At 36.8% G+C, this 24,642-nt stretch overlaps 1 protein-coding gene across 1 annotated transcript in view; it reads left to right on the top strand.

Annotated features, from left to right (window-relative positions):
* Positions 1–21,377, top strand: part of LOC138711724 (glucose dehydrogenase [FAD, quinone]) — an 80,243-nt gene extending 58,866 nt beyond the window's left edge. The window contains exon 2 of the mRNA XM_069842882.1: positions 17,947–21,377. Coding sequence (XP_069698983.1) covers positions 18,576–20,468 — 1,893 coding nt within the window. The 5' untranslated portion in view covers positions 17,947–18,575 and the 3' untranslated portion in view covers positions 20,469–21,377. The remainder of the gene's footprint in view (positions 1–17,946) is intronic.
* The last annotated feature ends 3,265 nt before the right edge of the window (positions 21,378–24,642 follow it).

Here is a 24,642-nt window from a genome sequence, read left to right as displayed (position 1 = left end):
ATGTATTAACTGCAATTTCTATGCATACAGTTTTAGTCGGTGCCATTCGGTGTAAGTGTTCCCTTGAATGTACAACTCTGTGAATGCTGCTGGGATGTTGCCAACCAGTCTCCTCCAATATTTTATAGCAGCCGCCACCATGCTCCTTTAACACACTTAAAGTTGCTAAAACGCCATTTCCTTTTAGGAACTGGTGAATCCCTGTTAAATACTTAAACCTAGCAATACCAATGCCTCTAAGATCCACAGGTTCAATATTTCACTATTAACTCATTAAGTATTTGGAATCAAATTATATATATATATATATATATATATATATATATATATATATATATATATATATACAGTAGAACCTCTGTTATCCGTGGTAATGGAATGGGTAGGCTGAACGGTTAATCGAAAAATCGGATAATCCGTACCATAAAAGTTTTTCGTAAATTTACTGAATAATATTTTTACATTTTCGTAATTCTCTTCGTGGTGTTGCGTTTAACATGCTAGATAGTGGATCAGAAGTTCACTAATTTAAGTCTGATTATCAACGACGGGTTTTCAAGGGGCAAGGAAACTCCTTGTAATGGCTATCTGTGGAAAGATATGAGTAGTGGTGGTCTCGTGTTGTAGATTTACGTACTTTATACACTCCAATCTCGTATTATGATGGGAGATGAGCCATGGTTTCTCTTTCCCCAAACCATTCAATTATTTACACTTTTTTCCATTCTTAGCACAATGAGATTTCTTTTGACACCCGTACAAAACATTAAATAAAATGTTCATGTAGAAGTTATACAATACGACAATTCGAACAGTAGGCCATAATGTGTAAAGCAAAAGGCTTGTAATAACACTAACTAGAAAAAATAACGCGCTAAATGTGCAGCACTTAATATATTTCTGCAGAAAAAAAAACGAGACAAAGACAGACGGTTAATCCACCAATCGGTTAATAGAGTGACGGATAATCGAGGTTATACTGTATAGTCAGTTGGACCGTAAACTGACAAATTGTGAAATCTTTTTTAAATTATTTTCAGTTGGACCGTAAACTGACAAACTGTGAAATATTTTTTTAATTATTTCCATAAAAATAAATTTTTTAATTACAAACTTATTATGGGCTTTGGAGCCCCTCCCCCCGTTGGAAAAATAAAGTGTTGGAAAATTCAAGTTTTTTATTTGTATTTTATTTTCCATTTTGTTCCCGTTAAATGCTCAACCCTAGGAATACCAATGCCTCTAAGACCCATGGGTTCAGTTTTTCACTATTAATTCATTAAGTACTAGTCGTACCCGTGCGCTCCGCTGCACCCATGAGATAAAATAAATATAAAGTAATTACATAATTAAAACAGGACATTTAATCCAGGGAACATTCGTGTTTGATAGAAGGATAAATCGTTTAATATGTTACTTAATTTAAATTGCATCCAAATAATTAAAACGCTAGGCCTATAATTTTGGTCCAGAGACAATCATTTGGTGTAATGACAATTCCTTTCACATGTTTCTTAATTTTTATTACATGCAACCATAGTTTAATGAAGATTGACATCATTTAGATTTAATGTGTATACTTTATTTTACTTGCTATATGTTTCCATTGAATTATGGTAATAACTTAATTGTAACCCTTGTTTTCTACATATTCAGTAAATGGCGCTTGGCCCACTATAGTTGCCAACCCTTCAAATAACTTAAATTATATTATATTATATTATATTATATTATATTATATTATATTATATTATATCAGAAGTTACTGTAATAACATTATAGCATTATGTCCATCTAGAGAAACTACACTTTCCAATGGTAAAATAATAATTAATTATACAAATCGGTTAATTTAGCTTCCGATATTACTTCATACAAACACAGAAACATTCTCTGTAGGCTATCTTTCATAGCTTTCGATTGAGCTGTCCAAGGCCCCTTATAGACGAAGTCATTTGTTTTTTAATTCATTACACGGCCTTAGATGGCAGTTATTTTAATTTTAAAACTCATTTATCTCATTAAATATCAGTCCTATCAAAATTTTTTAAGGAATAAAACGTATCGCAAATTATTTTTAAAGAAACTTTTGTTATGTAACATTTTGCTGTAACAATTCATGCTTTTCATTTTCCATTCTTGTTTGAACGTTTGAAATAGATATTTCTCCTCAACGATGATATTAACAGCTAACGGGTTTTCATTACAATTTCCTGCTTGTTAAGAGAACTTGTCTTTCTTATATTTTCTGTTCACAGACATAGACAGTTATGTCGGCGTGTGCAATTCGTGAAACCCCCATGGAGAGGGTAGTCAATTATGTCTTAGACCAGGCCTGCAGAACTCGCAAGTAGGAGAAATATGACGTCAGCCTCACTCCACTTCTATTGGGGATGATCGACTTCCGCCGCGAGAAAGAATGTTGATGCAGCCGAGCGTAACTAGAACACCGTGACCGCACATGTAGAAAAGGTGGGTGGGGTAAGAAAGAGGAAGAAAGCAGTCGCTCTCAAGAGCTACAGTTCTGCAGGTCTATCTTACACGAATCAGATACAGAAACAAGTGAAGTTGAGGAAAACTTTCAAGAAGTTTGATTGTCTAATTCTTAAGTTGAAAATGAGGATGCACACAATGTATCAGTCAATGGAGAAATTTATACATCAAGATCTGAACGTGTATATGTTACACGACCTCCAGCACGATCCTAACGCTAACCTGCAAGGTCGACAAGTCTATTACGGAGCAATGAATCGAACTCGGTTCTTTGAACTAACCAGAATTGTTAGACTTCACGACATAAGGGAATTACGCCGCCAGAATGACAAGTTTGCACCATTGAGGGAATAATTTCAGAGCCTCAATAAGCCCTTTCCCTAGTAGCCTATTACGTTCCTATAATATGAATACCGAGTCTTGTATGTAATGTTTCTTTAATTACAGCAAATAAATAACATTTAAAATCTTAATTAATGGATATAAAAACAAAATACGGTAATTTGAAAAAGATAAAATAAATATTTTGTGCGAGATCGTGCGTATTTGCTTGCTTTCCGCACAGAACCAATACGCGGTAAGTGTGAAATACCACATTCAGTATTCCCAACCTAACACACATAACAATTTCCCTCTTCTTACCGCTTAAGCGCGACATTCATTTTACTGCTTTAGGCTTTTAACATATTATTTTAGAGACCTTTAACATAGTAATAATTATAAATTGGAAACTTACCACTGCAATTTCACCTAAATTGCAATGTTAATTATTGTTTTTAAATATTTGCAAAAATTAAGTAAAGTCTACTACTCCACGAAACTTATTGCATTCCTGATACAAGTAACATTAAGGAAGCCGTGAAAAAAACAACAAGATTCCAGATGCCGATGTTATTACTGCAATATGTTATATAAATAATATTGTTAAAATATTAAAATGAAAAAATAAATCATTACATAACCTTACCATTTGTTTTAAGTTCGCATTTACAGACTGGGGGGGGGGTGGGAAAAAGACAGACGTATATCACGGCCTGCTGAAATATAGTAAACATAGAAAACATTTTATAGCAACAGTGTTGAAGATAGATATTTTAGTTTTTAAAAGTTGCCGTCATTGAACAGAAACCAATATGGAGATTTCATTGCAACTAATTAAAAAATTCCTCTTTCAGGTATGTAATAAACGATCTTCGCACAAAGTAATGTACGATACACGAGCGGTATGTTTGTTTTCATGTTCTCGGAAATTAAAAAAGCTCAACTACGTTTCGCTTTTTCAATCTTTTCCTCGAACATGAAAACATCAACATACCGCTCTTGTAACGCATATTACTATTGTGGACCTGAGTGGCTCCCCAGTTTGTAATACACGTTACAGATTATGGGGTATTGCTAGAGTTAATTAAACTTTCCTTCCACCTATGGCGAAGCCGTGACTGACAGAAATGCTCACGATGCGAAATTGAAAATATCATCATCATCATCATCATCATCATCATCATCATCATCATCATTGTCGTCGTCGTCATCGTCATATTCTTCACTACTTGGGCATAACATTCTTGTTCCGGTTTCAGAGTTAAAGAGAAAACATCTCGCCATATTTTAATTGGGGGTGATTAATTGTCTTTTCAGAAACCTTACATAACAAAACTGTTCCATCAGTTGAAAGCACATGGGCACCAAATTCACTAACGTAAACATGAAGTTTACTTTTCAAGTATGCAGAAGTAAATACAGGGAGAAAGGTTGTCTGATAAATACTCAGGCAAGGAACATATCCTTCATTTCTTATATATTGTAACTTTTTTAAACTAAACAACAATGTAACTTTATTTTCTCAACAATAATTCCTTTCTACAATTCACCTTAAACGCTCTCGTCAACAATAGGATTTTCACTCAACACAGTATTCGTTATAGCACTCCACTGACGACAATGACAATTTACTTGGACTATTACGAACAGCAATGAACTGTTAATCTTAACTAATATTTACAAAGCACTATTTACAAATCAGAACTGTCAGTTCTCAGTTCACAGTTCACAGTTCTTCTAGCTCAGTCACTCGAGTTCACAGTATCTCGAACCACAGACCTTCAGAGACAGTTCACTGTACTCGAACTCAGGTCCCTCCAACTGCGGTCCACTGCACTCGAACTCAGGTCCCTCCAACTGCGGTCCACTGCACTAGAACTCAGGCCTTCGGATGCTGACACAGTTGCGGACGCACACTCGAGTCGAACTTCGGTACACAAGACTGGCTTGCTTGCTCTGGCTTACTCACTGGCTGAATAAACTGCCCAAGTTCGCTCGCGTTTCTTCTTTTATAGCAAAATCATAGTTGCGAGAAATTTCTACGGGTGTGCAGAGATAGCTCTCTCGAATTATCTGGATATCTCCACTTCGACGGACTTCTGGAAGAGTCGGGAGGGTCCGTCCCCCCTTCACTCCGCACACAGCAGTTGCGCGCGCACCCTCCCCTCGTCGCGTTGACGTAATACACCCCCTCTGCCCTTCAGCATGCAGATGCTCACCGTACCAGCGTTTCGTCTGCCGCGCGCCCTCTCGGACGCGTGTTCAAACCCCGTTGCAGCTGTCACAATATTAATAGTCCAATGATTCATCTGGGGTCCACACCTTTGGAGTAACGGCCAACGCGTCTAGCCGCGAAACCAGGTGGCCCGGGTTCGAATCACGGTCGGGGCAAGTTACCTGGTTGAGGTTTTTTCCGGGGTTTTCCATCAACCCAATACGAGCAAATGCTGGGTAACTTTCGGTGCTGGACCCCGGACTCATTTCACCGGCATTATCACCTTCATATCATTCAGCCGCTAAATAACCTAGATGTTGATACAGCGTCGTAAAATAACCCAATAAAATAAAATAAATTCATCTGGATCAGAGGTGGATAAAATCGGAAGCTCCCCCACCTACACAGGCAAAGCTAGAAAACTACAGTTGGGCTAAAATGAAAAATTTCCTCTTACATATTACATATTGTATTTGTCCAGCTGAAGGTATATACAATATCATTAGCAGCCTGTATATTTAAAGAAAATGCTGTATAATACCTAAATATTTGTTACCAGCATCTAGTTCATTAATTATTTTGTGAGTTAATTAAAACATGGCATCACTAATGCTTTATTTAGAAAGCGTATTGACTACTGAATAAAATATTGTTTTATTGATAGCATATGTTTAATCATTTGCTATAATTTAGCCAAGTTTTACATAAGTGAAATGGGTCTATAATTATTCATGATATTTTTTATTTTCTGATTTTTTTTATTGTAATGGATGTTATATTTTTTTAATTATTTGGATGGATACCTTGAGATAAACGTAGATTAGAAAAGCTCTGTGATAGTTTCTCGCTCATGTCACAGTTCAAGACTGCCAGTCATTGCCTCAGCCTATAGTCATAGGGAGAGTCGGGTAGCATCGGACATCGGGTAATATCGGACAGTGCGTTTCTTTCATCTACCACCATATGGTAGTACCTGAATGACATGGTTACGTTTCTCTATGCGACATCACAGAAACGTAACCATGTCAATCAGGTACTATCATCATGTGGTAGATGAAAGAAACTCACTATCCGATATTACCCGATGTCCGATGCTACCCGACTCTCCCCTACTACAACAAGCAGCGAATTACGCTATATGGACCAAATGATTCACATCAGAAATAGAATCAATATGTGAAGCTAGCAGTCAGGTCTAATGCTAGGGTGAGATTTGAAGATCTGTGATACTATAGGTTTGTCAATGGTTCAGACTGTGACTACAGTTCCAAAATCATAGCTCCGAGAAATCTTCATCTCTGACCAAAATGTGACTCACAGCGAAGGCCATTTCATAAATAATGCACAGGTTGGCAGAACTGTGAAGTGGATAATGCAACACCAATGAAAATTATGTCAGTTGAGGTTTAAGGATTGAGGAAGAAGCACGTGTGTTTACGTAACGAGAGCTAGAAATGGAGCCTACACGAGTCTCGGGTACTGTGACGATTGAAGACCAAAGATCGAACCCCTTTCCCCCACAGAAATCTACATTTCCACATTGCTTTCAGTGAAGTTTGTGATGAACTTACAGTGGACCGTAATACAGTTTCTCGTTCAGCTACTCGTTTTCGTGATGGTCTGTCAGTAAGTTTGCAATTTCCAAACGTTTCTGCTTCTGTTCATGAGTCAAGCAGTAAGGGACCCATCGCGCAGAAAATTTTCTCTTCTTCAAATTCTTTGTCAAAATACGGAGTACTGAATTTGGTGAAATTCCTGTAGCTTCTGAAACTTCCTCCCACATCGCTCGGCGATCTTCTTGAAGAGCATCCGCCACAAGTTACACACTTGTTCGTTTTCGACCTTCCTGGTCTTGCATCGTCGTCTAAGTTAACGCGAAGAAGAGTTATGTTGATATAATTTGAATTTATTGCTAAAATATATTATGTCCTTTTTAAATTTATAATGCTTTTTTTCAAAATTTATTGAGCCTTTCTTTACCTTTTTATTGCCTATTTTACCTGTTATAAATGCCTAAACATTCGGGCTCTAGTAATGAGAAACACTGGAAGCCTATTTCTCGTGGTTTGTTCAGAGATAAGTAGGTTGCATTGAAATTGGGTTGTAGACAACTTGGAAATCTACAGACAAAAAATGAAGCCGCCAAGAACCATCCGAACACAAAAATCACACTGTGACAAAATCACTATTATCTATCACAGCCATTTCTCCGGATCTGTTACAGTTGGAAGCTGTGATGACAAAACCTCTAGTCAGGTCTGAATTGTAACTGGAGGCGTTAAAAAAAAGTTCAGTCTTGCTTCTCGCATCACGAATCAACACTCTTTAGTTACGCTGGAATGCGGCCCGCGTCACAACGCATGTAATCACGTGATGTCATTTGAATCAATAAGCTTCAATGAGTAGTCACTTGCTAGCTTTCTTTCTTGATTTCTGGCGAAATTGTCATTATTAAGTTTAGGATTGTATTTACGGACCAATTTCACTGTATAAAAGCTATTGTAACAGCAAAGATTATTAAATTTCTCCGTGGAAAGTGGATGTAACAGATGTCACGATCTTCAAGGCAAGCCAAGAAGATGCTTTTCTCTGTTTATCGTTTCTGAATCAGCGGGATCACACGCTTCCACAGTGCAGTAACTTAATGCTAAACGCTGTACAGACAAATACAAGACCATGAACTATCATTCCCAATGGCAAGAAGATAAATTTACATTTACTTGAAGATTAATCAGCCTCCGTTTCTGATTAACAAGCCACACTCAGCGCGTCTGGCCGCGAAACCAGGTGGCTCGGGTTTGAATCCCGGTCTGGGAAAGTTACCTGGTTGAGGTTTTTCCGGGATATTTCCTCAACCCAATACGAGCAAATGCTCGGTAACTTTCGGTGCTGGACCCCGGACTCATTTCACCGGCATTATCACCTTTATTTAATTCAGACGCTAAATAACCTGAGATGTTGATACAGCGTCGTAAAATAACCCAATAAAATAAAACAAGCCACACAGACATTACAATTTGCAATCAAATTCGTGAGGCGTCTTCAAAGCAATAGGTACCGTCGAATCACTGCTGAATGCAGCCCGCAACACTTGTCTACATTAATTAAGGAGTGGGGATGAAGAAATACGTGTAGCTGATGCAAATCACAAAGTGTAACGGTGGTGAATTACTTCATTTAGCTGCCTAATTATCAACGTACCTGGTTATTGCCTAATTATCAACAGTAATCTCACTAGAGGTTTTGATTTATCTAGAGAAAATCAAAACTCGAGTGGGATTTAATTGACTATTACACGATTACAAGAAAGTATATAAAGATTAGAAGTAACGAAGTACTTCAATACAATAAAATATTAATTGACTTACGAAAATACAACTGTCTTCAAATGTATTATTGTACCATCTCAGCATTACAAATATTACGCTAGATGCATACTAGATGGCAGTAGTGTGCAATGCCTTCTCGTCGAGAAGTTCTCGATCTATATCACGATGGCAGTGTTACTAGTCAAGAAGGCTTTGTTGATTCAGTTTAATTTTTATTAAAACAGTTGCATTCCACTTCAATTATCCGAATCCCAGTAATCAACGTCACTTGACAGATGATTTTCAATAAATCTTAATATTAAACAATCTCTGATACGTGACTATCCATAATATCATATAGCAGAAGCTATAACATAACCTAAATAATATACACAAGTGTTAGAAAAGTTTTAATCAACAACGATGACATAAAAATAAACATGAATAATTTTAAAAGGAATAATTATTAAATGTACAATTTTCAAATTTGAGTGTGGTTGGTGGTTCAATTGATGTTATATTGGACGTGTGCGTAATAGAAGTGGAACTCGTTGATTTAGGCCTACATGGTGTATTCAACTTATTCAGGATTTCCGAATGGTGCTCTTCATTTATTTGTAAATAGGATTTCAGAAGATGCATAGGTATGATCAGTGATTTTTATTAATTCTTTTTCTTGAATGCCAATGCGAGTCATATTTGAAACTGCTGTGCATCGACTGGAGTGGTTTGTAATTTTTTTTTTTTTTTTTTTTTGACGTCCAGACCAGCGCAGTGTGAAATGTTGGCAAACAAAGAAACAAATGCTAGGGACGAGATAAAATTAAACAAATGCTAGGGACGCGATAAAATTGTGCGATAAGCAGCCATGATTGGTTGAAAGACGTCCTTTCGTACCGTTTTATTGGTCGAAAGTAGTGTGACGTAGTAAAAGTGTAATAGTCAACATAAATAATATATCTTGACACAAAATTTATTTCAAACATGGCAAAATAAAGATTTCTTTAAAAATGAATATAATCCATGTTACTCTCTTGAGTGAGACAATAATGTTTCTTATATAACATTTGACATATTAATGGAATGTTATTAACTAATTATTAATTACGTCGTTCCTATATCAATCAATAATTCACCGTAAACAACTTAGTTTATAAGGGGCTATAAGTGTAATAATCTATATTAATAATAAATCTGTAACTGAAACTTTTCTCGTAATTTTGGCTTTTCCAAAAATAATTGGTGCTAACATGTATAATTAATCATGCTGAGACCGAAAATCGTATTTCTGAAATTTCTGTTTGTAGGTATGTCTGTCTGTCTGAATGTTTGTTACCTTTTCACGCGATAATGGCTGAACCGATATATATGAAAATTGGAATATAAATTAAGTTCGTTCTAACTTAGATTTTAAGCTATATGGCATTCAAAATACTTTATTTTTAAAGGGCGGTTATAAGGGGACTTGAATTAAATAAATCGAAATATCTCGCTTATTATCTATTTTCATGAAACATGTTTTTTTAGTGGGTTATTTTACGACGCTTTATCAACATCTAAGGTTATTTAGCGTCTGAATGAGATGAAGGTGATAATGCCGGTGGAATGAGTCCGGGGTCCAACACCGAAAGTTACCCAGCATTTGCTCATACAGGGTTGAGGGAAAACCCCGGAAAAAACCTCAACCAGGTAACTTGCCCCGACCGGGAATCGAACCCGCGCCACCTGGTTTCGCGGCCAGAAGCGCTAACCGTTTCTCCACAGGTGTGGACATGAAACATGTTACATAACAAAAGTTTCTTTAAAAGCGATTTCCGATAAGTTTCATTCTATGAAAAATTTTGATAGGAATGATATTTAACTACATACAAGAGTTTTAAAATAACAAAACGTTTTATACCGCCGCCTCAGACTAATACTCGTAGGCTATAATGAAATGAAAACAAATGACTCCGTCTATTTAAGGCGGTCTTGCACACAACAAACGGAGAATATTGTTGATTTAACACTATTTTCATACGGATATATTTCTATTCTAAAATGGGTATATAATATAAATGTTTATCAATATTAATATACAGAGAATGTTTGTGTTTGTATGAAGCAATCTCAGAACCTAATTAACCGTTTTGGATAACTCCTTCAATATTTGAAATTTATAGTTTCTCTAGTTGATGTAATGCTACATATGAGGGCTGAGGTAAGATTAAAAAAGATCTTTACGCACATAAAACTTGATATTCTGTCGAAATATTGTATAACTTTATTTAAACTTTATTTGGTCCACATAAAATACTCTAATTTTATACACTTCAGTTTCTTTTTGTCCACAGAACATAACAGTACGTTTAAGAGTTTTGTCGTAAAGATGAGTATTTTTACTGGACCAAAAATACAGTACATATAGAGTGAAAATAAGTATTTTACCGTTGAGCTCACTGAAAGTGTATTATTTTAATAAGTGTCACCAAATGATGTTCCTGCGCTCATAATTTATCCATATTCATTTCCTGTGTTTCTTCAAATAATATTTATGTACAATATTCACTTTATTATTTTTTTTTTTCATAAATAATGATGCACAACCAAGCGAGTTGACTCAGACGGTAGAATTTGAGACTCGCATTCGGGAGGTCACGGGTACAAACTCTTGGTCGACCAATATGACTGGGGTTTTTCATGGTTTCCCGTAAGTCATAAAGACAAATGCCAGATTGGAAATTTCAGTGCACACACATCGTTTCTGTTGAAGTAAAAAATTAAGAATACTATTAATGTGAAGTGGCTGCAGCAAAAAGATGAAATTTACTATAAATTTCAAGATGTAGCTGAGTAAATTAAGGGAGTCCGTAAAAAGTCTAAGCGAGGATTACAGTATATAACATTCTAGAATTGTCCAAAGTTTGTGTTAAGTAGAAATTATAACTTTGTAAAGCATATTCAAAGTGAAAGTTTTATTCTTTTATAATACAGGGCTTAATTTAAAATATTTATTGGAGTATATTAATTTACTCGTTACAAACAAATCCATTTCATGGCTTGATACTAAATACAGTTCTAAATTAATTTTGTGCGAGATCGTGCGTATTTGCTTGTTTTCCGCACAGAACCAATACAGGTAAGTGTGAAATACCACATTCAGTATTCCCAACGTAACACACATAACAATTTCCCTCTTCTTACCGCTTAAGCGCCACATTCATTTTACTGCTTTAGGCTTTTAATATATTATTTTTAGAGACGTTTAACATAGTAATAATTATAAATTGGAAACTTACCACTGCAATTTCACCTAAATTGCAATGTTAATTATTGTTTTTAAATATTTGCAAAAATTAAGTAAAGTCTACTACTAAACGAAACTTATTGCATTCCTGATACAAGTAACATTAAGGAAGCCGAGAAAAAATCAACAAGATTCCAAATGCCGATGTTATTACTGCAATATGTTATATAAATAATATTGTTAAAACATTAAAATGAAAAATAAATCATTACATAACCTTACCGTTTGTTTTAAGTTCGCATTTATAGACTGGGGGAGAAAAAAGACAGACGTATATCACGGCCTGCTGGAGTATAGTAAACACAGAAAACATTTTATAGCAACAATGTTGAAGAAAGATATTTTGGTTTTCCGAAGTTGCCGTCATTAAACAGAAACCAACATAGAGATTTCATAGCAACTAATTAGAAATTCGTCTACGTTTCGCTTTTTCAATCTTTTCCTCGACCATGAAAACGTCAACATACCGCTCTTGTAACGTATATTACTATATTATCGATAAATTAGGACAAGTCAAGTGACCTCAAGTCACCCCAATCCGGTGAGGTGATTTTGTGTCATGGCTTGATACTAAATACAGTTCTAAATTAATTTATTATCGACAAATTAGCACAAGTGAAGGGACCTCAAGTCGCCCAAATCCGGTGGAGTGATTTTGTGTCATGTTTCATTACAATTTTTGGATATAAATTGAAAATATGAAAAACTTCTGCCAAGTTACACATAATTCCCATGTTCTAAAGATACCATAAACAATACCAGTTTACCAAAATAAAAGATCTAATCAAAACGCGACACGAAGTCACCCAGTCTTGGTTTATAACTTCTCAAATCGATAGAAAATGATGCTAATTAATATCAATAGCTTATTTGGTGATCTATTCCCGGTAGGGCAGTGTACATCGAACATCCACCTCACAGCATACCGACTGGATCTGTCCTTTGCTTTGTATCTTACGTGATAGCTTTTTACGATACTTATCGTATGAACAAGAACTCCCACTGCTTGTAGATGTTTCGCAGTCTCCTGGTTCAAAACTCCCACGAGAATGTGAGTGTAACGTGGCAAAGGGCACAAACCTGAAACAAGAAGAGGACAATGATTAGCTCATTATTGTATTTCGATAACATATTTTAATTATGTAGGAAATAAAGTTGTATTTCGTGTTTAAAATAAGTACGCTTCTTTCTTGCTATATTTGGTAGTGTATATTTCTTATTATTTTTGGTAGTGTATCTTTCTTGCTATTTTTAGCAGTGTTATATTTCTGACTATTTTTCGTATTCTTGCTATTTTTAGTAGTGTATCTTTATTGCTGTCCCGCGCCGTGGCGTCGTGGTCTAAGGGATCCTGCCTAGGACTCGCGTTACGGAATGCGCGCTGGGGTTCCAGTCCTCATGGGGAAATAAAATTTCTCACGAAATTTCGGCCAGTGCATGGGACCGGTGCCCACCCAGCATCGTGATGCACTTGGGGAGCTCCGATAGGTAGCGAAATCCGGTTTCGCAAACCAGCTATAACGGCTGGGGGGATCATCGTGTTAACCACACGATACCTCTATTCTGGTTGGATGATCGTCCATCTCTGCTTCGGCATGTGAACGCGAGGCCACCAGCCGACTGGTCGGTCTTGGCCCTTCAAGGGCTGTAGCGCCACTGATTTACTTTACTTTTTATCTTTATTGCTATTTTTGGTAATGTATGTTTCTTGCTATTTTAATAGTTTATGTTTCTGAAAATTTTTGGTAATGTATATTTCTTGCTATTTTAAGTAGTTTATGTTTTTTTGCTATTTTTGGTAGTGTATCTTTCTTGCTATTTTTGATCCGGATGTTTAAGATGAGCAGGGAATGTAGCACGTACGGGAGAATCCAGAAATGCATATGGAGTGTTAGTTGGGAGGCCAGAGGGAAAAAGACCTTTGGGGAGGTCGAGACGTAGATGGGAGGTTAATATTAAAATGTATTTGAGGAAGGTGGGATATGAATGTAGAGACTGGATTAATCTTGCTCAGGGTAGGGACCGATGGCGGGCTTTTGTGAGTGCGGCAATGAACCTCTGGGTTCCTTAAAAGCCATAAGTATGTAACTAAGTAAGAATGTTTCTGGCTATTTTTGGTAGTATAGTTTCTTGCTATTTATTTTTTGGTAGTATAGTTTCTTGCTATTTATTTTTTGGTAGTATATATTTCTCGCTATTTTTGGTAGTGTATGTTTCTCGCTATTTTGGTAGTATATGTTTCTCGCTGTTTTTGGTAGTGTATGTTTCTCGCTATTTTGGTACTATATGTCTCTCGCTATTTTTGGTAGTGTATGTTTCTCGCTATTTTGGTAGTACGAGGCCTGTCTAAAAAGTATCCGACCTTAAATTTTCCCGCGCAAAGTAGTGATTCTAAGGCGGCGCCACTGTGCACGGTGGAAGGAGGAACCGTAATGCGCATGCTTGAATTTTTTCACCGCATTCGCTTGTGCCAGTCACTGGCTGGTGGTCGCCAAGTAAGGTGCTGTTCTAAGTGTTTGTCGGATTTAGTTTCTCGCAAGATAACTAAACGAATTGAGCAAAGATACTGCATCAAATTTTGTCAAAAGCTTGGTGATTCTCAAAGTCAAACAATTCGTAAGATTCAGCAGGTGTTTGGGGAAGATGCGATGGGTGTAACACAAATTAAGGAGTGGTTCAACCGATTCAAAGATGGCCGCACATCAGCGGAGAGTGAGCAGCGTTGTGGCAGGCCCCAAACTGCTCGGAGTGCAGCTGTTGTTGAGAGGGTGCGAAATTTGATGATGGCAGATCGTCGTTTGACCGTGCGGGAGATTGCCGAAGAGGTTGGAGTGAGTAAAGATTCTGCACATGCAATTTTGCGTGATGATTTGAACATGAACCGAGTGGCTGCGAAATTCATGCCCAAGTTGTTGTCCCCGGAACAAAAAGACCTCCGTCGTGACGTTGCACAGGACCTTCTGGACACCGCCAACACTGATCCTGGGTTTCTGAACACCGTGATAACTGGAGATGAGTCATGGGTGTACGGGTACGACCCAGAAACAAAAAGACAGTCGTCGCAATGGAAGCATCCCAAGTCTCCAAGGCTGAAGAAAGCGCGGCAGGTGCGAAGCAAAATCAAGGTGATGCTGACTGTTTTCTTTGATGTCCGTGGAATTGTGCATCACGAATACGCACCGGAAGGACAAACGGTGACAAAGGAGTACTATCACGATGTTCTCCGGCGACTCCGTGATGCAGTTCGGCGCAAAAGACCAGACATGTGGACGGCGAACAACTGGCACTTGCATCACGACAACGCCCCCCCACATTCATCCCAATTGATCCACACTTTCTTGGCCAAACATGGAATTACAACCGTTCGTAAACCTCCCTACTCTCCAGACCTGGCTTCTTGCGACTTCTGGTTGTTTCCAAAATTGAAGACACCACTGAAAGGATCCCGTTTTGAGAGTAGAGAAGAGATAATGCGGAACGCGACGACGGAGCTGAACACCATTCCAAAAGAAGACTTCCAGAGGTGTTTCCGGCAGTGGAAGGATCGGTGGGCTAAGTGTGTGCAAGCACAAGGGGCCTACTTTGAAGGGGATTAGGGTCCCAACCCCGTCAGGCATTTGAAATATTTTTTCTGGCTAAAGGTCGGATACTTTTTAGACAGGCCTCGTATATGTTTCTCGCTGTTTTTGGTAGTGTATGTTTCTCGCTATTTTGGTAGTATATGTTTCTCGCTATTTTTGGTAGTGTATGTTTCTCGCTATTTTGGTACTATATGTCTCTCGCTATTTTTGGTAGTGTATGTTTCTCGCTATTTTGGTAGTATATGTTTCTCGCTGTTTTTGGTAGTGTATGTTTCTCGCTATTTTGGTAGTATATGTTTCTCGCTGTTTTTGGTATTGTATGTTTCTCGCTATTTTGGTAGTATATGTTTCTCGCTATTTTGGTAGTATATGTTTCTCGCTGTTTTTGGTAGTGTATGTTTCTCGCTATTTTGGTACTGTATGTCTCTCGCTATTTTTGGTAGTGTATGTTTCTCGCTATTTTGGTAGTATATGTTTCTCGCTGTTTTTGGTAGTGTATGTTTCTCGCTATTTTGGTACTATATGTCTCTCGCTATTTTTGGTAGTGTATGTTTCTCGCTATTTTGGTAGTATATGTTTCTCGCTGTTTTTGGTAGTGTATGTTTCTCGCTATTTTGGTAGTATATGTTTCTCGCTGTTTTTGGTAGTGTATGTTTCTCGCTATTTTGGTAGTATATGTTTCTCGCTATTTTTGGTAGTGTGTGTTTCTCGCTATTTTGGTAGTATATCTTTCTCGCTATTTTTGGTAATGTATTTTTCTTGCTATCTTTGGTAGTGCATGTTTCATGTTATTTTTGGAAATGTATGTTTCTCGCTATTTTTCGTAGTGTATGTTTCTCGCTATTTTGGTAGTGTATGTTCTCGCTATTTTTGGTAGTACATGTTTCATGTTATTTTTGGTAGTATATGTTTCTCGCTGTTTTTCGTAGTGTATGTTTCTCGCTATTTTGGTAGTGTATGTTTCTTGGTATTTTTGGTAGTGTATGTTTCTCGCTATTTTGGTAGTGTATGTTTCTCGCTATTTTGGTAGTGCATGTTTCATGTTATTTTTGGTAGTGTATGTTTCTTGGTATTTTTGGTAGTGTATGTTTCTTGCTATTTTTGGTAGTGTATGTTTCTCGCTATTTTGGTAGTGCATGTTTCATGTTATTTTTGGTAGTGTATGTTTCTCGCTATTTTGGTAGTGTATGTTTCTCGCTATTTTGGTAGTGTATGTTTCTCGCTATTTTGGTAGTGCATGTTTCATGTTATTTTTGGTAGTGTATGTTTCTCGCTATTTTGGTAGTGTATGTTTCTTGGTATTTTTGGTAGTGTATGTTTCTTGCTATTTTTGGTAGTGTATGTTTCTTGGTATTTTTGGTAGTGTATGTTTCTTGCTATTTTTGGTAGTGTATGTTTCTTGGTATTTTTGGTAGTGTATGTTTCTCGCTATTTTGGTAGTGTATGTTTCTTGGTATTTTTGGTAGTGTATGTTTCTTGCTATTTTTGGTAGTGTATGTTTCTTGGTATTTTTGGTAGTGTATGTTTCTCGCTATTTTGGTAGTGTATGTTTCTTGGTATTTTTGGTAGTGTATGTTTCTTGGTATTTTTGGTACTGTATGTTTCTTGCTATTTTTGGTAACGTATGTTTCTTGCTATTTTTGGTAGTGTATGTTTCATGTTATTTTCTGGTAGTGTATGTTTCTTACTATTTTGGTAGTGTATGTTTTTCGCTATTTTGGTAGTGTATTTTCCTTGCTATTTTTGGTAGTGCATGTTTCATGTTATTTTTTGATAGTGTATGTTTCTTGCTATTTTTGGTAGTGTATGTTTCTCGCTATTTTTGGTAATTTATTTTTCTTGCTATATTTGGTAGTGCATGTTTCTTGTTATTTTTGGTAACGTATGTTTCTCGCTATTTTTCGTAGTGTATGTTTCTTGGTAGTTTTCGTAGTGTATGTTTCTTGGTAGTTTTCGTAGTGTATGTTTCTGGCTATTTTTGGTGATGTTGTTTCTCGCTATTTTGGTAGTGTATGTTCTCGCTATTTTTGGTAGTGTATTTTCCTTGCTTTTTTTGGTAGTGCATGTTTCATGTTATTTTTTGGTTGTGTATGTTTCTTGCTATTTTTGGTAGTGTATGGCTACACAATATCTACTAAAATAAAAAAAAGAAAAACAATGTCTTTTGGAACGAGTACTAATACTAACTTAAAATGCTTTATTTCAGAATATCAAATAGATACATGTCCTGCGGTAGGAATGAACTTCACCATAGCAAAACATAATATGATACTGTACGTTCTTAACTTAGAGTCAAAGTAACAAATATAAAATACGAGGACTAATAAATTAAACGTATATACATTATAAATAAGAAAGAAAATGTGTTAATTCTGTTGAGAACTTGAGATTCCGAATGTTCATGCAAATTTTATAAGAAACCTGAAGACACGTTAGAACACATTTATTCCATTCATGTAAAAATAAAAGGTTGTTCAATCAATACGCACAATAAATAATTAATGATTACAAAAAAACGCCATAGTAATGAAAGAATATAAATTAATACAGTGGACAGAAATTTTCTCTCTTGCTGGACATGACACGAAAGAATCACTCAGTAGTAATACTGTAATGAACTATACAGTACCTTCAACTGCAGAGGTTACTGTATTGAAATCCAACATTGACAGCACTTTTGCAATGTATAATTAACTATTCTGAAATATTACATAATGTAATTGTTTTCTTTTGTGTTTACAGGCAAAAACGGGCGTATCCCTTAAAAGAAGCCATTAGTCCATTAGAAGCCACATCTGGACAATGAACGAAGAGCTCCCGTCATCCAAACGTAACAGTGGGAAGATGTCATCCCCTTGGATAAGACTCGCTGCACCGTTACGAGATCGACCACCGGAACACTGCATAGAACTATTCACCGCAATCAGTGTGTGGCAGTATTCTTTTCAACTGACGTAAAATCATAAAACATCTGAACCAAAGACAGCAACACCACAAATACCACTAAAACAAAAGTTCGTATCGTAAAAGTTACCAGTGATCTTTAGTCTTTTATAACCCCACGAAGTGAAATTTTACTGTGATAAAATAGCTTAGCACCTCTAAATAGGCTTAAATGGATCCACAACATTATCGGAGTCTTACTCTACTGATAAAGAATGTAATACAGTGCTACTCTGCAGTAATCGCTCAAAACAGCTTGTGAACTTGTTGCAAGGCTTCACTGAACTAATTATATAACAAGCAAAATATTTATTTTCTTTTGTCAACTCAGGAAAAACAATTTACTATCAATGAAACCTTTCTGATGTTGTTTCATTCACGTTTCAAGAAGTTACTATATATTTGTGTCTACTACTCTAAAAGACATAATGTTGCTCAGTATCATCGCCACTACAGCTGCACTCAAAACTGCATTGGGAGTCGTCGGGACAAGCCTCTGGTTGATACCTCTGCTCATTGCAGGGATCGCCTACTACAGATACGATTACCTTGACCCTGAATCGCGTCCAATAGACCAATATCCACTTTACAAAGAATACGACTTCGTCGTAATCGGTGGAGGTTCCGCTGGTGCTGTTGTTGCAAATCGTCTGTCCGAAATCCCTCACTGGACAGTGTTGCTACTCGAGGCAGGACCGGACGAGAACGAAATCAGCGACGTGCCTTCGCTGGCCGCATACCTGCAGCTGTCCAACATGGACTGGCAGTACAAGACCGAGCCCACGGGGAAGGCGTGTCTGGCAATGAAGGGAGGAAGGTGCAACTGGCCGCGTGGGAAGGTGCTCGGAGGCTCCAGCGTCCTGAACTACATGCTGTATGTGCGAGGAAACAGACACGACTACGACCACTGGGAATCGTTAGGGAATCCGGGATGGGGCTACAAAAACGTGCTTAGATACTTCAAGAAATCAGAGGACAACAGGAACCCCTACTTGGCACCGTCCAGATACCACTCCAGGGGCGGCTACCTGACTGTTCAAGAATCACCTTGGAGGACACCGCTGTCTCTCGCGTTCATACAAGCGGGACAAGAATTAGGGTACGAGAACAGGGATATAAACGGGGAGTTGCAGACGGGTGTTATGATTGCTCAGGGAACAATACGGAGGGGAACGCGTTGCAGCACAGCCAAAGCTTTTCTGAGGCCGGCGAGACTTCGTAAGAACCTGCACGTCGCCATGAAGTCGCATGTTATAAGGATACTCATCAATCCCTTTACGATGAGAGCTTATGGAGTGATGTTCGTGCGTGACGGTGTCAGACAGATTGTAATAGCACGAAGAGAAGTGATACTCTCAGCAGGGGCTATCAACTCGCCACAACTTTTGATGTTGTCAGGCGTTGGTCCCAAAGAACAACTTGCAAAATTCGGTATCCACACTTTAAAAAACTTAAAAGTCGGTGAAAATTTACAAGATCATGTGGGTCTCGGAGGAATGACATTCCTCGTTAGTAAACCAGTAGCAATTGTACAAGAACGTTTCCAAACAATTCCAGTGACGGCAGAGTACCTAATCCACGAGCGAGGGCCAATGACGACACTGGGTGGACTGGAAGGACTCGCGTTTGTCAACACAAAATTTGCCAATATTTCAGGAACGTATCCTGACATACAATTTCACTTTGCTCCAGCGTCTGTGAATTCAGACGCAGGTTTGCAAGTTAGGAAAATATTAGGGTTAACAGATCAGGTATATAACACAGTGTACAGACCAATCGCAAACCACGATTCCTGGACACTCCTACCATTGTTACTCAGGCCTCGGTCCAAGGGTTGGGTACGTCTGAGAAGCACTAATCCTTTTCATTACCCAGTCATACACGCAAATTATTTCGACGACCCTTTCGACGTCGCTACGTTGGTGGAAGGTGTGAAGATTGCAGTGAGAATGAGTGAAACGAAAGCATTTCGACAATTTGGATCAAGACTACATCGCATACCTATTCCTAGGTGTAGAAAACATCGATTTGGCTCAGATTCGTATTGGGAATGTGCTGTGAGAAGTATATCAATGACAATATATCATCCAGTTGGAACGTGTAAAATGGGTCCTTCCTGGGACCCTGAAGCTGTAGTAGATCCTAGACTAAAGGTGTATGGTGTTAAAGGACTTAGAGTTATCGATGCATCAATAATGCCCACAATCGTAAGTGGCAATACTAACGCTCCAACCATTATGATTGGAGAAAAAGGTGCTGATTTAGTCAAAGAAGACTGGTTGAACAAGAGAAGCACTAAGCTGGCACCTGTTAGAGCGTAGGTCTTGTTCTGACTGGTCATCGATTCGCAACAAGACAACTGTTATAAAGCAATGTAAAATATACACCCAGCTGAACAAATAAAACTCGAAGACAAGCAGTTGCGATCAATGTGATTGTATGGTATCTCTTGGGAAAATAAATGAGGAGGTTAGTATCAAAGTTAGACAACTCCATTTTTTGCGATTTCGAGATAGTTTCCCATAGAATTTTGTGTGCTAGAACTGTTTAATTTGCAGTTCATTTTTATGTTCAGATAAGTCTAGTAATATAGTACAAAATATATATGTTCAATCATAAGACATATCTCTTTGCAAATGTTTATTTGCTATGAAGGTATTAAATATATATTAACGTTTTCGCCTTATTTGGCATCATCAGATATAATAAAATACGTGATCTCAAACTTGAATGAATTGACAAACGAACAGTACAATATACATGATAAATGAATCTTCATGAGTGTTATGTATGAAGCTATGTATCAGATTGTTATAATTGATTTCAATACAATACACGTTTGAAAGAATTAAAGTAATGTATATACATATAACTCATGCTACAGGTATACATACAGATTAAATAGTGAGCAATTGAATTATGCAAATATCGGCAGTGTTAAGGACATCAATTAAAATTTGATTGTGAATGAAAATGAAGAAAATATCATAGATTTAAAATTTATGAATGATAAAATGTGTTAAAATACTATATAATTAGTGTGATATTATGTTACAAATCTTGTGTTTTATGTTGACAAATAATCATTATCAAGAACATATGCTTGTGGCATCTGCTGTGATGTACTGAAAATAAAGGGGGAGAAGATATGAATCAATTGTAAATCGTAATTAACGTATGTTGTACACTTGTGAACCTTATACATAGCTTCATACATAAAACTCATATATATATATATATATATATATATATATATATATATATATATATATATTGTACTAGAACTGTTTAGGTTTAAAAACGGACAGAACAGACCGAAAATAGCACTTAATTGTGCGCTTTAGAATCAAGATATAGACAACTCCACTGTGGCTTGGTTTCAAATTAGGACAATTCCTTCAGTAGCCAATGAGAAGCCCACATTCGTACCACCTTTACCCATCACGCATCGCGCATCAACATAGCTGATTGTTTATATAATCGATTTGTGGATGAATAAGTAGCTACTGTTTTGCGTAAATTTCCTTTGAAACCGACGTTTTTTTTATTATCCAATTTAATAAACTCTATTTCAACCTGAGGTATATTAGGGTTATAGTTGGCATCAAAATACATATTTTATAACCAAAAAAAAATAGTAAAATTATAATATAAAATTGTGGTCACAGATACAATTCACATGAATTATGTAGAAGAATGCACCTTAATGAAAGAATGGCTCCTGTTAAAGATTAATGAGATGTTTGAGGAATAATCAATGTAAGAGATATAAAAGAATGTCTAACCGTTTCAGAGTAAATACATGACCTTAAAAAGATAATCAATAGTAGATTAGTATAACAAAGTTTGACTTTCACTTTCAAATTAATACTTAATTCATGAACAATGGAACAGTTAAGACTAATAAAAGGATATTACAAGCAATGATTTACGTTTACAAGTTACATACGTGATTCTGGAACAAGTACAATAATTAAAATAATAACACAAGTAATGACTTATAACTAACGAATAACGAAATTCTTGAAGGGCAATATATAATAGTAGGGGCAATACAAAAGATTTAAAAACAAATGTAAACTGCAAAGGAATAGTTTTGAAACCGAGTTAGAAGAGTCTTAGATTGAAAAGTACACAATTTCACTTTAAATATGGCTACATTTGGTTTCAAAAACAGACAACTCCATGACTTAGTTTCAGAGATTGACAACTCCACTTTTTAAACTTAAATTTCGACCTGAATATTAATTTTAATCAAATTTTGAGACTGAAAAAATGTTTCTATGCCCCATGAGAATGTTTAAAAAATATACAGATAATGGTGACATTGGTTTCCAAGGATCTAGTTTTTCGCCCCTCCGGTTAAAAAAAAAGTGCAGTTGTCCAACATTGATATCAAGCTCCTCAAATGTTTTTTGCGCCTCAAACGAAGGCACTGACACATTCCAAGTAATATTTAAGAAACTTCTATCATGCTTTCATTTATTTCATAAAGTAAGGAAAATGAACAATAATTTAATTATTAAATAGAAATAGTAGTTCAATTAAAATATAGTGAAGATGATAATATAGGAAAAATACTTCGAATGAGCCAGTACTAGTGTTTGAACATTATCTCATCTCATAAAGAGGTACGAACATCACATAGCTGACCAGTCAGAATCTTAATGAAGTCCTCGAATATGTTATACGTGGTACAGTCATTAAGTTCTGACACTGACGCCTGAAGGGTAGGCACCCACAAGAATCTGTATGTCTCAGAAGATGCCGCGTGATAGGGCGTACACTTAAACAGATCGACATCCTCCCTCAATATAGTCGCCGCTATGCACGTCTGCCAACATTGGTGTAGCTGCTGCAAGCACCGCTGAAAGATGTTGGCAGGAAGATGCCGTACGGCTTCTATTGTGGCAGTCATGACCTTTTCGGCCGCATAAAAATTACGCCCTCCTAGGATTGATTTCATGAGGGGAAAGAGAAAAAAAATCGCATGGTTAGAGATCAGGTGAGTACGGAGGGTGTGACAAAACAGCGACCTGTTGCCTTGCAAGTTCCTCTTGGACAAGGATGGAGGATGTGCAGGGGCGTTGTCGTGTAGCAACAGCCAATTCTTCCTATGCCAAAGCTCAGGACGCTTTCGACGAATTGAATTGCTTAAACGGCCAAGAATCTCTTTGTAGAGGATCTTGTCTACAGTTGCACCTTGTGGGATGAATTCTATATGAACAATTCCATTTGAATAAAAAAAAAAAACTGTTAAAGCATCACCTTGCCTTTTGACCTGTCTTGTTGCGGATTTTTCTGTCGTGGAAATAATGGCGTTTTCCAGGTGGCGGATTGTCGCTTCAGTTGCGGATCGTAAAGGAAACACCATGTTTCGTCTCCAGTTATGATCGGTTATAGCAGTTTCGCCTAATTTCTAACAGAACGTGACGTTTGCCCGTTGCTCAAACTGCAACATACTCGAGTTCCGACGCGCGCATTCAAATCACCGTCACAACAAAGACCGTAGTTCTGCTTACAGTGCATGCACTCAACTGTCTCTTGTTGGGTCGAGAGACTAACTGACAAGGTGTCATACCATGGCGCCACCTATGCGCTATAATGCACCACAACGCCACTATGCGCTCAGTATTAGAACTTAATGACTGTACCACGTATATTAAGTGCATTTGAATTCGAATCATTATCTTAATCTCTATTATATACAGATAACTTTTCAAAATCGTACAATAAAAATAAGCAATTACGATTGAATCAACTTTTAAGCAGTTAATAATGTCATATTAATAATGGAAATACTGATGTTACATTAAGAATACGTATTTCCAACACGCTACAATTCCAGTTGAAAATATAACAATCGGCATTCCACAATACATTTCCCAAAAAAGATGAAAGGATTATACAAAATGTTAACGCCATAAATGAACAATTAATTGCACTAAAACAACTTCTATTATGTTTTGTGTTACCTGACTGTATTATTAAATTTTAATAATATAAATTTTCTTAGGACGTAAAATAGCCATATCCAAAACGGGTTACTGTGGAAATTAGCAAACCATAACTCATGTCTATAAATCTGTATACATAAAATTGCCATCTAAAGTGCACGTTTACTTAATACTATATTGCAATAGTTAACAGCTGTTTTGTTAGTAACGGGTCGACAGCATGATATGAAATTACTCATGCTGGGAGATAAGGTTAGGTGGCATAGTTTACTTCCCCCGTTCTCTATTGTAATTACCCGCATACCCAAATACAGTTTCTATTAGAAGTTCAAGGACAACTCTTCCAAAGAGATGTTGCATTCCTGTCCTTATATTTATGTGAAATCCCCTGATATTTATAAAGGGACCAAATGCCTATGAATAATGAAGTTTTTTACTGCAAACCTAATCTATTTTCAAGCTGTGGAATATGTAACAATTTTTCTGGTATGAAACTTACTGAAAAAAATTAATTACTCCAAAATGGATGTATTTAGAT

Source organism: Periplaneta americana, chromosome 13 (assembly GCF_040183065.1).
Source record: "Periplaneta americana isolate PAMFEO1 chromosome 13, P.americana_PAMFEO1_priV1, whole genome shotgun sequence".
In the NCBI taxonomy this organism is placed as follows: domain Eukaryota; kingdom Metazoa; phylum Arthropoda; class Insecta; order Blattodea; family Blattidae; genus Periplaneta; species Periplaneta americana.
The sequence above is the reverse complement of the archived record's forward strand: the minus strand, read 5'-3'. Positions and strand labels throughout refer to the sequence as shown.